The sequence below is a fragment of the Plecotus auritus genome (assembly GCF_963455305.1).
Source record: "Plecotus auritus genome assembly, chromosome: 4".
Classification (NCBI taxonomy): Eukaryota; Metazoa; Chordata; class Mammalia; order Chiroptera; family Vespertilionidae; genus Plecotus; species Plecotus auritus.
The window spans coordinates 10,006,472-10,021,210 of NC_137775.1; the positions used below are offsets into that span (position 1 = coordinate 10,006,472).

General features: G+C 42.4%; 1 protein-coding gene across 4 annotated transcripts in view; it reads right to left on the reverse strand.

Moving 5' to 3' along the window:
- PLEKHG1 (pleckstrin homology and RhoGEF domain containing G1) overlaps window positions 1-14,739 on the reverse strand; it is a 201,611-nt gene that overhangs the window by 30,724 nt on the left and 156,148 nt on the right. For all 4 annotated transcript variants that reach the window (XM_080665864.1, XM_080665865.1, XM_080665863.1 and 1 more), the window contains 2 exons: window positions 6,500-6,569; window positions 2,238-2,284 (listed from right to left, as the gene is read on the reverse strand). In XM_080665864.1, the coding sequence (XP_080521990.1) occupies window positions 2,238-2,284; window positions 6,500-6,569 (117 nt within the window). The remainder of the gene's footprint in view (window positions 1-2,237; window positions 2,285-6,499; window positions 6,570-14,739) is intronic.

The following is a 14,739-nucleotide window of genomic DNA, read 5'->3' on the forward strand; positions in this document are numbered from 1 at the left end:
CAAGTGTCCCTAACTCAGCTCACTGGGATGTACTACTTCTTCATATCAGTATATTTTGTTTCTATTGCACATTACTGAGTTCGTACTGTATTCATTTGTGCTCATTAATTTGATCTTTTCTAACTCGCTCTTCCACTACTGCATTCAGTTGGGTTCTGACCCTCGAAAGACTAGAAACTGCCTGAAGGCGAGGGATATAGTTCCTATTTCTTATCAACGTGCACCAAGCTCGCGACCTCCCTCTATGAGTGACAGGCTTTCAAAAACGTTCCGGCACCAATGATTCTGCCTTTCCCATGACCCTGAAGAAAGAGCCTTTATTTTGTACTCTCCTTTCTTATTACTAAGTAAAAAAAAATCTTAATACATAAACTCCCCAAATTACAAATTCAGAAGTTCTTTCTTCAAATGACATGTTTGAATGAGATTTATACAGAAAGAATCCCCCAACAAGTCCCCCCTCCCCCCACTCCCCCCCCCCCCCCCCCTCATCATTGGGTCCAGAGCTCTGTCGGTTCTACAGTGTGGGTGGCTTTTCCTTTCCCTCAGGAGGAAGTTTTGAGAAGTCGATCCTGTGATTTCTCTGAATGTGGGTGTGGGACAATGCTGGTTTTCACTCTAAGCACCATGGACTTAGTTGGGGCACCCTACAATTTCCTGATACCCTCAGCATAGATGTGGAAACTCTAGGAGAGAACATTGCTTAAGTGAAACTGTGTGAATTGTGGGTGGGTCTACAGATATGCATGAGTGATAAAGGTACCAATCTGTAGGTAATGGTTTGTTTTGTTTTTAGGGAAACCTGGGAAAAGTATGGTTGGCCACCCACCAAATACATCGCCACAGCCCGATATCCTAACCAACGCCTAGAGGAAGAGACTACAATCCCCCAGCGGAAAGTGGCCTGCCTTCAGGAAGTAAGCCTCGGCTTCATGCCTTTTAATCCACACTGGCTTTCCGGGGCCACTCGAGCAGGGGCCCCATTTGTTCTTCCTACTGTAGCAGCATTAGGGCTCAGCCTGCTGGCTGCTCTTCTAGGTGGGGCCCACCACCCACATAACTCTCAGAGACAAGTCTCCACCACGCCTGGCCACAGAGCGTATAAAACCTCCCGGGCTCTCATCTTCCTGTCCGGCCTCTGGTATAACAACTCAAGAAGCACGTGGGAAAATTGACCATCAAAAGACATGGGGGTGGGAATGGGGGTCCATAAAGTTTCAGAAACTTTACAAAGATGTAGTGGCATGAGCCGTGAGGTTAGAGAATCCTCTTGGGGCCACTCGTGAACTATGTGACCCTTGTAAAATCAGTAAACCCATCAGCGCCTCATTGCTTCACCCATGCAGTGGGATGGGGCAGGTGATGGTGAACTGGCACAGGCTGAGGACCTATTGTGGGCCCACACTGTGATGGCTGTTCTGCTTTGTTTTAATCCCTGGATATCTCTGGGCTGCTGTGAAGGTTAAATTCAGCCACATTTCTATTTACGGCAGTATACACAGTGATTAGGAATGAATCAGTGCTCAATAAGTGTCTTTTGCACAAAAAAGAAATTCAGTCAGCATGACCGATGGTCTTAGGCCTTACTGAAATAGTCAACATATGGTCTAGGGCAGTGGTCGGCAAACTCATTAGTCAACAGAGCGGCAAACCGCGGCCCGCGAGCTGCATATGGCTCGAGAGCCGCAGTTTGCCGACCACCTGTCTGGGGGTGCGCCCTAAACGGCCCACCCAGCGCTCCCACAGTAAGCAACACAGAGGCAGTGATCAGGTGAGGCCATGAGTCCTCTCTTCTCTCCTAAACTGATGATCTTTCCTTTCTCGGAACTCCATAAAACGTACATAGTTCATAGAACTGACAGCAAAAAACAGCCAGATTACACACACTCAGTGGTAGGCCTTCGGAGCTTTTTAGGAACCTGGCACACATACAAAAGGGTTACTAGACAAGACGTCAAGCAAAAGACACGGTTTATTTGGTTTTCCACTGAAGGACACCCCGCAACCTTTCCCGTCTCTTGGAGGGTCTTTCATGATTTTCCCTGTGGCACCTCTCCCGGGAGCCCAACGCCCGGACGGACCAGTGTGTGGGCACCTCTGTCACCCGGGCTAGCGGGTTTTCCAGTGTCCCCACAGTATTTGGCGCAGTGCCAGCCACCTACGCCCGACACCGACATCCACTGGCCTCACTGACTTGAGACCATCTGAAAGTGCTGACGCACACCCCCAAAACCTACCTCGGATAGTTGGTGCAATACTGGGTGTAAATGTGGAACTCTTCACTCTGCAAGGCAACAAAAGAGACTTTCATGGGCAAAAAAGCAGAGACATCACCATTCACTTAAAAACAATAAGAATAAACAGCACTCATGCCTTTAGATCTGTTTCTCGGACAATGTGAGCCCGCCTCCGGAGCCCTTGTGGCAAACATCTGCGCCTTTTTATCCACTTGGTGTCATAGCTAGAATCCACATGCACTTGAGTTCAATAAACACTCCTCAAGCATCTGCCGTGTTAGGGAAATGTGAAGGTGAAAAGGAAGAGGGGGAAAGAGGGCTTCTGCCCCAGTGCTCCCAGTCCTTCGGTGGATTTGCAGTGTGGGAGAGACAGAAGTAGATGATTTCAATGTCACGATAGAAGCATGTGCAGGCCAGAGAAAGCAGCTGTTTGTCTGCAGTTATCTCTGCCCGCCATCTTCCCCACCTTTTTCACCAGAGAGCCACAGCGCATCCTTTGACATTGAACTAAGGCTCTATTTCCTCCACGGTGCCTTCCTTAAGCGTTTGGGCTGAGCCAACTGCTCCTGCTCTGGGCTCCCACAAAACCCAATGTTTAGCTTTCTTGTGGCATTTACCAAAGGACAGTGACATGTTCCGTGTACCTGTCTGTCTCCCACTCCAGGCTGTGAGTTCCTGCAGCATGGGCACCATACTGTGCTCACCTGGGATATACTTGTTGAGCTACTGAATCCCCTCTCTTCTGCTAAGCTGGGAATTATTTGACAGCTGGACCCAAGTCTACCCATCTGTACGGATCTGGCATGTTAGCCATGCCTCAGTGCAGTGTGTCTGACTAACCAGTGTGGGGTTCTTGCCTTTCGCTATGGTCATATTCCACCCCCTAGTATTTCTTCATCTTTCAGATGTTTAGTCATGCAATCACATATTGGGAAATAGCCAATCAATACTTCCTGATCTTAAAGCATAATTGTTTTAAAAGGTAGAACCATACTTTCACACACATATAACACGAACACTGTCAAAGATTTTATTTAACCTCTTAATGAGGAAGGTGGTAAGATAGTACAACTGGATCAAAGAAGAAGAATTATCACACTTTGGTCAGTGAGGAATGCTGAACAAGTTTACAAATGACCCAAAAGTGGCTTTTTCTGTAGAGGTGGGTGAGTAAAGAAAGCAACCGTCTCTCTACGGGACAGTATCCGTTGGCATGTCTGTGGCCAAGATCCTTTACTGCATGTTGCTATCAGTGATCTACAATCGACAGCCTTGTAATTTAATTCAAAGACAATGAAAGGAGCCATGTGTGTCTGCCCACTATCTTCCCCACTTTTTTTTTTTTTCCTGGAGAGCCAATGCGCATCCTCTGACACTGAACTAAGGCTTTATTTCCTCCAAGGAGCCGTCCTTAAGCTTTTTCCCATTGAGGGCAATGGCAGGTTTTCTATTGTAAGTACCCAATAACCTTTTTGGTCAATTGCAAGGCCCTTGACAAATTTTTCCCTAGACTGCCGAGGGAAAGGGGTTTACAGATGGGTGGGTAAGGGGGCAGGAGCTAGGTTTTTAAATTTTTTATTGCAACTCTCTGAGTCAGAATAAATAATTCAAGGCCAATGAACCACTCTCCACAGTGCCTTTTATTTTACTTTTTAGAACTTGAATGGTTTAAATACATTTTTTTTCTGATTTAAAAGGAATTTTTATTTAGAATCCTTTCTGATAAACTCAAGTGGGATTAGATTTAACATTTTTTTATTGGACAAAGTTTCCCTGGACACAATGAGAAAGGGTTCATTTGTAAAGAGCACATGGGTAAGGTGACATTGGCCTGATACGAATATGGGATATCAGCGTTTTCGGGGGATACGTTCAGTAAGTGTGTGTGGGGGGTGCGCACACACGTGTGCAGGGCTGGGCCCTAGAGGGAGAACACGTTCAGTAAGTGTGTGTGGGGGGTGTGCACACGTGTGCAGGGCTGGGCCCTAGAGGGAGAACGGCAGCGATGGGAGGAAGGCCAGGCATCCAGGGTGAGGAGGAGGCTAATCGGGGCGCTGGACCTCTGAAGACAAACTTTGTCTCCTTGCTAACTGTAACCCAGGGTCAGCGCAGGTCACAGTCCAGATAAGGGATGGAAAGGAGGGTGGAGGGGGAGGCAGGAAATGGAGGTCAGCCTGCTCTGGGTGTTTCTAGGGTCCTTCGAGCAGACGGATGCTCAGCCGGGAGGCAGCCTGGCCTGCCCAGGAGCGGCCTTCACCTCTATCCCTCGGGAGAAAGGCCTCTGCGCTCTGCGCTCCGCCCGAAGGAGCAGCAGCTGAGACCTGCCCCCTGGCTCTCCGGCTGTCAGTAGGGATTCCTGTAACCTACTCAGACCACAAGCGCGAGGTCAAAGGTGAACCTGTGCAGGCCCCAGTGCTTCAGATGAAAGCCCAAGTCAACCGCCAGCTTTGCCTCTTTCATTAATGGCTCCTCAATTAAAGCAATTTTCCATCCTCCCGGAGCTGAGCAGCTGCTTGCGCTTCAGAAAACGTAGCATCTTCTAAATGTCAGGGTGCTGAGTGAAGGGCAGGTCGTGCCAGGACCCAACACCCCCTCACAGTTCCCTGCTCACATGGGAGCGTGTGGACTCCCGAGTCGGTCTTCTAATTAAACCTGGCGCTATTACAATGAAAAATGAGATTTGGGAGTTGGCAACGTGGCCCATAAACAGACTTTTATGTGAATAATTAAGCCGGAGCTAAGCATATGCTGGACCGTCTTTAATCAACTTGTGATTACAGTTACCAGTAAAAGCCCAAACGTCTCCAAAAGCCTCGATGTTGTTTATGCGCTGCGGTTACTTTAACATATCTCCTTTGATATACTTGGCATATCTTTTGACCCATTTCTCCCGCTTTCATTTTCCTCCTCGTTTTCATATTCCCACCCTTTAGGAGAATTAATTACGACACAGGCAACTTCTGAAAAGTACTGCATGCAGCCATGTGGGCACAAACATTTCACAAGTTAACACGCCCACACCCACACCCACCCACCAAGTCAGGAGTGTTTTATATACAAGGCCGACAGCTGCCTTTAAGGAACCTCACTGCAATAAAACCCGGAGTGCTATGCTTGGGTCCAGAGCCACTGGACAGACCTGCAGCCGTCACACATGACCCCGAGGGGCAAGGTCGGAGCCAGGTCAGGCTGGGGGGACACCTCCGAGTTCCCACTGGACTTGCATTAGACTTTGGAGCTTGAAAAGAGGTGCCAATTCTTGGCGGATCCCAAAGCACTGAGCTTTGCTTAACGCTTTGTACCTGTGAGACCACAACTGCAGAAATCACACAAGGTTTTGCTGCAAAACAATTTCTGCTAGAGGTTTTCCAGGCAAAAGCTGTTGAATTTTTCAGAGAAACTCACGATCGGATTCTATGTGTACGTCCAGAAAGTAATGTTGGAAAGGGTTGCCTTGTATGTTTCAGAATTCTGTCTCCTATCTGGGCACAGAGTACGCACCAACTGCCATTTAAGCTTTAAACGTCAAATGCCTTTCCTTGTGTTTTTCTAAACCATCAATGCAGCTTAAGAAAAATGTAGGAGAATAAGAATACATTGTTACGATGGCAGAGATTAATTCTGCTTCTCTTTAGCCCCTAAATGATAATTATATAGCCTCAGCTAGTGCCCTATATATTATACATAAAATATTTAGAGTCTATCAGGGGTCCTCAAACTTTTTAAACAGGGGGCCAGTTCACTGTCCCTCAGACCGTTGGAGGGCCAGACTATAGTTTAAAAAAAAAACTATGAACAAATTCCTATGCGCACTGCGGGCCCAGGACGAGTTGGCTGCTAAGCAGGACAGGCAGCGGCACCCGGCGGGCTGGATAAATGTCCTCGGCGGGCCGCATGTGGCCCGCGGGCCGTAGTTTGAGGACCCCTGGATTGGTCTGGTGGTATTTTACATTTATTTATTTTTCTAACATTCTTCTATTCCCTAATTTCCCCAAATTTAAAGGTTTTCTCTATGAAAGACGAGTAACATCATACAATTTGCTATACAAATTTCAGGACAACTACTAAGTTATTATTTCCTAACTTACTGGGGAAAGTCTATTTTTCCCCTTGCTGGTAAAAAGAAAAAAAGAAAGAAGCCAGAGTGAGATTAGTGGCTAACTTCACGCACCATGAAACAAACAAGTCATTTTAACAGTAAAATGAAAACAATTTGTACTCTGTATCTGTGCTGATGGCCCAGAAAAACCAACCCCGCTTACCTTGGACACAAAACATTCTGCTATGGCCACAGGATCATTTTCACAGTTTTCCAAATCTTGCAAAAGTTCACTAATAAACAAACAAACAAAAAAGGAAATATTAGATTGTAGTTTTATGGTGGAGGACATTTTATATACCTTAGAGGTTTAAACATTTATATGACCTTTACAAGGAATCATTTAATTGGATAACTGAGGACCTATTGTCATTATATCCGAGGCTTAGCTAGGGACTTCCCAAGGTCATCACGGAACAGGAATTTAAACTTTGGTCTGATCTGTAACTCTCCCACTCAGAGATAAGCTCTGACCAACATTTATGTCTTCTAGGTGTTTCTCACTGTCGCCGTGGGTGCTCACACACACTCATTCATTCATCAAATAGCGTTCCACGCACCAGGGACTGTGCAAGCACCAAGAGCAAATACATCAGTGAGCAAACCGAGATATGGTCTCTGGCCTGGGTCTCCTGGAGCTTGGAATCCATTGGAAGAGTTGGACATTCTATCACACTAACAAATATAAAATTTTAAACAAAGATTGTGCTCTAGAGGAAAGATATGCTAGGGAAGAAAAGATCTTTTCTTAGATGCAAATCTATATTATTTTTTAAATAATTCCTTATTTGAAGTAACAGCATGATATTTCATTGGGTAAAAATAGCATAATTCATTTAACTAATTTCGCATAGTTGGATAAAATTCTACAAATGGAATTGCTGGGTCAAAGGGCATTCTCAGCGTAAATGTTAATGCATTTCCATATTGCATTGCTGTATTAATACATATTTTACTATATTGAGTGTTTATTTTAATTAGCTGTGCACTACATGTTTAATAACTTAAATAGCCTTGCGTTCTGTTTCCCACCTTCGATTGCCACAGTCCAGAAGCATGTTCCACTGTAGCCGTGTCTGCTGCATGTACCCATGTTTCTAAACATGCAGATGCCACATTTTCATTATTTTCAGTTTTGCGTGGTATTTACTTCTGAATTTCCCTAAACCTGCCCACCTCCCATCTTCTCAATGAGTTCTGTTATGAAATTTGATTAAAGTCAGAGCTTACATTTTTAGATATTATTACATTTTAAATATTATTCTCATGAGCCTTGCAGGACACCATAATTACATTTCCTTTCTTATATAACCATGTTTCCCTTGGAGTTAAAACTCTCTCTCTCTCTCTCCTTTGTGTACACACCACTAATTTATCCTTCAACTTTTCGTCAGAGTATAACTCTCGTCTCACTGTGTGCAAACATCAGGTCATCTATTGGTGTCTTCTTTTCTGGTGACAACCTGCTGGTCCCCTCTGTCCTCCCGCTCCCACCTGAAAAGGCGGCCCTCCGCCTCTGCGGGGTTCTCTCCCCAACACCATCCTGACAACGCCCTTCCCCCAGCGCCTGTGTTGGAAACCTTGTTTCTTAGATACCATTTCAGATGTTTTTTTTTTTTTTTTCTTTTTTAAAGAAGCTCTTCCTATGTGTCTGTTCTTATTTAAGGATGTAAAACCTTTGCTCTCCAAGGATGATACTGTCATTACTATTTTGGACTTTTTGTTCCTGCTCCTTGGTTACGGCTGAGCTCCTTTCTTTCTGACCGCGTTTGCTTCTGTCATTCATGTTGGAGGCTCTCGCCAAATATCCGGGATCTTCTATTTGTCAATTTCTATTTGAAGGTGAGACACCTCAAGCCGACCGCAAACTTTGTGCAGAAGAACAGCGCTCACTCCCAGGCAGCGCCTCTCAGCGGCTGGTATTAGAGCCGTTTTACGCTCTGAAGAGGTATTTATGTGGGTTCTATCTATTGTTATGTTCTACATTAAAAATTAAAACAATGTGAAAAAAATCCACCAATTCACTTCATAATAAATATAATCATGTTAACATAAATTTCTGTGAAAAATAGATTTTATAAAACCAAAAAATATTAGTGAGAAGAGTAGCATTGTTTTAAATGTTTGCAAATCTCTAATGTCTACTTAACCCAGATAGAATCTCATCTCTGCTTCTGCGTTCAATCTACTGCAATCTGTTATCTTGGTTGACGTATACAGAGGAAAGTCCCGCCTCACACACATATGTCATTAGAAAAGGGAGGACTATTTTAATAGCCTTTCAGATAAGTGGGGGTACCTCTCTTGGCTATTATACTGAAACTCAACAAGCCGTAGTTTCTTAGGGGTTTGCTGGAGTCTGAAAGTATACCAACGTGCTATTTACCATTACTTTGAAATCTATTGGTCTCTCTTGCATTTTGAAAGGATCTTTTACCAAATGTATGATTTCAGGAGAGTCCCAACTTGAAAATTCTTTCCTAATATTGTCATAAAACACACTCCCTTTGTAAGATTATTTTTAGTTTGGAAAATATAGTTCTGATATTTATATCAATATTTTTTATAGGAGCATTTGAGATTTTGCTCCCTAGTCTATGTCATCAGTTTGGCTCAAATAGACTCTTATAAAAATTCCCCCCAAAAAATCTTTTCTAAAACGATGGATATGAGTAAATTAAAGACAGTTGAAATCTAATCACTGGGACCTAAACACTGGATGGAGATAAAAGGCTGAAGAAAAAGAATAGCTGAAGAAGCCCTGCTTCTGGTCCAGTGTCCCATTCCTGGAGGATGCCGTGCTTTGGATGTGGGTTTTGTGTCCAGTCTTTCAATATTAATCCTCTTTCTGGGCACAGAAGAATTCTGAGCAGAATTCATCATGTCACTTCTCAGAGCTTAATAGAAATACTCCTTGACAACAGTTAACTCCTTACGTTCTAAATGTTATTCTCATCGAGCTCTCCCGGCAGCTTTAATGTCATTTCCACAGTTGACTTGCTGGCAGGAGGAAGTGTCTTAGGGGACCCACCCAGGCTCTAGGTAAAGCTCACAGGTATGAATAACTGGCGCTAATTGCTTAAGAACCACAGATCTGGGAGGTTGCTCAGACACCTTCCAGTCTCAACCCCTAATTTTAAGGTGAGGAAACCATGGCTTCCTAAAAAAAAGGTGGTTTACCTTCGGTCACACAGCTAATAATGGCCACAGCTGGGGTTAGTGTCAGGGCTCTAAATGCAGTTCTGTGCTATGTTCTAAACACATGGATTGAAGGATTTGTTTCCTGACTGACTTGAGAAAGCTGAGGGCTGGACTCTGCATCATGGTGCCTTCAGCACAGTACCTGCCTACGTGGGAGGCCTTGTCTGAGTCACCTGGCCAGCTCTCCTTTCCAACTCTTTTCTAAAATAGGATAAACACACAAAAAATGGGGAACAGTGAGGAGGATGTAATAGGAATTCACTCATTCCCTTGTCACCAGGGCTATCATCCTGACATAGCTGGCCCGCCACCTTGCTTGCTCTCCACTCAACATAGTAATCACTGAAAGCCTCGCATGTTGGGCACTGTTATAGGCACTGGGATTAGAGAGTAAAGAACATGGACCAAGGCCCTGTCACTTGGTGACGATGTTCTCATCAGGGGTGATGGAGTTAGTAACTGAATAACTAAAAAACACAACATCAAACAAAAGACAACAAATGTTGTCAAGGATGTGAGGAACTGGAACCTGTGTGCACTGCTAGTGGGAACACGAAATGGTGCCGCTGCTATGGAAAGCAGTATGGCGGTTCTTAAAAAATAAAAAATGGAGCTACCATATGATCCACCAATTCCACTTTGGGGCATTTATCCAAAAGAATGGAAATGAGGATATTGAAGAGACACGAGCACTCCCATGTTCATTGCAACTGTTAACCCAAAGCTAAAGAAAATAATTCAATAACAAAGAGTAAAGCTCAAAACAAACAAACAAAGACAAAGCCAAGATGTGGAAAGAAGCTAAACGTCCATGAATGGATAAAATATCTAGAACAGCCTTGGGCAAACTACGGCCCACGGGCCGGATCCGGCTGTTCTATCTGGTTCTCTTGCTCTCCCCTCTGCTCCTTTACTTTGAATTTATATTAGTTCACACAAACACTCCATCCATGCTTTTGTTCCGGCCCTCCGGTCCAGTTTAAGAACCCATTGTGGCCCTCGAGTCAAAAAGTTTGCCCACCCCTGATCTAGAATGTGGAATGAAATGCTATTTAGCCTTAAAAAAAAAAAAAATAAGGACATTCTGCAATATGTCCTAACATGTATGAAACTTGAGGACATATGCTACATGAATTAAGCCAGTCACAGGAAGACAAATACTGTCATGATTCCACTTATATGAGGAATCTAAAATAGTCAAACTCCTAGAATGAGGTGGTAGGAGGGTGGTTGCCAGGGGCTGGGGGTGTGGGAAATGGAGGAGTTGCTGGTCAACAGGCATATAGTTTCAGTTAAACAAGATGAATACATCTTAGAGACCTGCTGTACAACATTGTACCCAAGTGAACAATAATGTATTGTATACTTACAAATTTGTTAAAAGGGTACATCTCATGTCAAGCATTCTTCTTTTAAAAAATATTTTTATTGATTTCAGAGAGGAAGGGAGAGGGAGAGAGAGATAGAAACATCAATGATGAGAGAGAATCATTGATTGGCTGCCTCCTGCACACCCTCTACTGGGGATTGAACCTGCAACCCAGGCATGTGCCCTGATCGGGAATCAAACCCAGGACCCTTCAGTCCGCAGGCTGACACTCAACCACTGAGCTAAACCAGTTAGGGCTCATGTCAAGTATTCTTACACAAAAAATCAAATATTAAAAACCCATTTTGCTAAAAACTAATCCCTAAATGAAATTACAGGAGAAATTCACACACCATAGCATCTTATCACTTAATAAGAAATGTGAAAGTAATAATATGACATTGTACTATATGATATGAAACATAAAGAGGGTGATGTGATGGAGGGTACCGGAGGCTGGGTGAGGGTGGAAGGGTGTTGGAGTAGTCGTGGAAGGTGATACTTGAGTGTAGGGAGGGCTATAAGAGAAAGACATTTAAGAAACTGGTTGTGAGTCCAGGACAGAAGGAACTTGGTGTATTCTTAAGTGAAGTACAGAAAGGAAGCCCTGTGGCTGGAGTTTGATGAACAACAGGGAGTATGGGAGATATAAAAAGAGGACTAATTATAACATAAATGTGCCACATACTAAGGGCACACACATGGGGCCATGGGCCATGGTATAGCAGCCACTGCAGACACTCCATAACGACTGGAAGCAGGGCTGTCCCTCGAGCTACAGCCTGTGGGGTGGGGCCTAGGTTTCTCATTGCATCAGGTAACTAATGAGCAACTCCACGTGGACATTAGCAGGAAGGGGTGACTCGCGGATTGTGTTTTGTTCTCAAAACTGAAATTAGAGTCACCCTACATTCAGGTTTGGGGTATTTTCCCTTTTCCCTGAGTAACTGTTCCATATATTTTCTCCTTTTTGAGTAGGGCTATAAAAAAGAAAATACGATTTTTTACTTGAATTCAAGTTCTTGGTTTGGATGGGAAATTAGAGAAAACACTGTTCTCTTTTGCAGAACGTATTACATACAACATTTTCTCTGACCACTGATGTGAACTTGAAGTTGGGAACAGTATTTTGACCTTGAAGATTGGACTGTCTCACACTGCACGAGATTCGGGAACGCCGCCTCTCCCCTTCCGGTCTGCAATAGACTCAGCAGCCCCCTCCTTTTCCCACCCACCCAAGTAGGTCATGGCATCACAGGGGCACATGTGGGAACGGAAAACCAGGTGAGATTAACAGTTCTAAATGTGCCATTCATTTTACTGACACATCAGCACTGGCCTTGAAAAGTTCACATGGAAGAAGTCTGTGGGTAAAAATATTTCAACCACTGAGCAGAAGTTAAAGACATTGTGGTGGCATGAAAATCACTAAAAGAAAAGAGAACTGCCCCCATCTTTCCTTATTGTGATCTGTATCCCACGATTCATCTTCTAAATTACATTTCAAGGGAGAAAAGAAAGCATTGCCCCAATCCTTTTTTTGTTGTAAGATATATGAATACGGTATTTGCTCTGTGAAGCATTCACTAGCTCCTCCAGATAAAATTAATTGCATGTTCCTCAGAGTTCCCCAAGCATTTTGTTCACTCCTTGATTATAGGACTTACTGCCTCTGCTATCCATGGTGTCATTAATCTCTATACCACTAGACTTAGCCCAGCGTTTTACACACAGTAGTGATTTCACGTAGGTATTGAAGATGAATTGAAGGAAAAAAGGATAGTTTTACTCCATCTTTTGAAGAAGGAAGGGAGCTCTGATGATTTTAATTTGCTAAAATATAATTTAAAAATAGAATTCAATATGGAGAAATGGTTTCTATTTCCTCACTCTTTATTCTTTTTATATTTTATTTTTTTACTTTAGAGAGGAAGGGAGAAGGAGAGACACAGGGAGAAACTCTGATATGAGAGAGAAACATCAATCTGTTGCCTCTCATATACACCCCAACTGGGGATCAAATACGCAACCTGGGTATGTGCCCTGACCGGGAATCAAACCCACAACGTTTTAGTGTAGGACGACACTCTAATCAACTGAGCCAGCCTAGCCAGGGCTCCTCATTCTTTATTCTTAAAGAAATATTCAAGTTATAGTTTAGATAACTCTTTTCTATTCCAAGAGAGTGATGCTGAATATAGTAGTTGACATTTCTTCTTTAGTTAGCAGTGAAAAACATAAAGTTTTAGGGATTTGAGGGGCAAGTTAAAATGGGGAAAGTGGGGTGTGTGTGTGTGTGTGTGTGTGTTGACTGACCTAGTTTCCTGACCATTTGGAGATTTCTTCCAGACACCAAACCAGAAACTTAAATATCTAGGCTATCATAGGGCTTAGGAGATAAAGGGGAATTTTGGCATAAAAAAGAAAACAAAAATGAAGTCTCAATTGCGTTCTAAAACATTTCATGTTGGAATACTTGTGAAATAAAATTTAAATCTAGTTATATACCAACACTGAACAATGATAGTACAAGGAAAGAATGATATGCTATTGTCGCTTATGAACATGAATGAAAAAATTCTTTAAAAAATACAAACAAATCAAACTTATCAGTGTATAAATATATAAAACATCATGACCAGGTAGGTTTATCCCAGTAATATATGTATGATTAAATCAGAAATCCTATTAATATAATTTACTACATTATGAATAGGAAAGAAATCATATGCTAATTTTATTAGAGGCATATTAAGCATTCTATAAAATCCAATATTAATTCACAATAATATCTTAGCAAAATAAGAGGAAATGTTTATCTAAATCCCAGAGCAAACATCACACTTAGTGGTAAAAGAGTTAGAGCATTCCTGCTAATGTAAAAAAAAGATAAGGATGTCAACATCTAATCAACATTATGTGGTAGGACTTGGTCAAAGTAATAAGACAAGAAAAAAACATAAGGGGTAGAATTGTAAAGGAAGACAAAAAAAAATTCTCATTTTCAGATACCACTGTCTGCATAGAAAAAAAATAAAATCTATAAACCACTATTATAACTAATGGGAAAGTTTAGAAAGTCAGTTGGATACATTATCAACATGTAAAAATCAAAAGCATTACTAGATGACAATAACAACCAATTAAAAAATAGAAAATTTAAAAAATGACATGTATGAAAATGATGGATAAATTATAAAACATTATTACAGAACATTTTAAAAGGCTTGATTAAAGAGATTATGTTTATGGATGGGATGACTCAATATTGTAAAGATGTCAATTCTGCCAAAATTAATGTATAAATTTAATGCAATTTCAATAAAAATCCCAACAGAGTTCTTCATTGAACTTGCCAGTGCACAGAGTCAAGAAAAGCTAAGCCAATGTTGAAGAAGAGCAATGTGGGCTTAATAATTAGGACATGTGACATGGGGCAGGGATAATCAAATCGGCCAGCGAAACAGAGTACAGAGCGCAGCCACAGACCCATGCGTACGTGCAACCTGATCTGGAGAGAATGCAGAACTACAAATCAGCATAGACAGGGTGTATTTTCACCCTCTGGCTAGCCATTTGCCAATAAGAATCTGGGATTCCTAACATATACCATACTTCTATCAATTTTAGTTAAAGATACATGTAAAGAGCAAGATTTTAAGGCTCTACGGGAAAAATAAATTTATGAACTGAGAACAGGAGATAATTTTTTAAACACAAAACCCACGTGCTATAAAAAGTATATTTATTTAGTGTAGTCAAACTTGTGAATTTTATGACTTCTTTTCAAAGAAACCACAATGAAAGTTAAAAAAACAAGTCTCATACGAGGA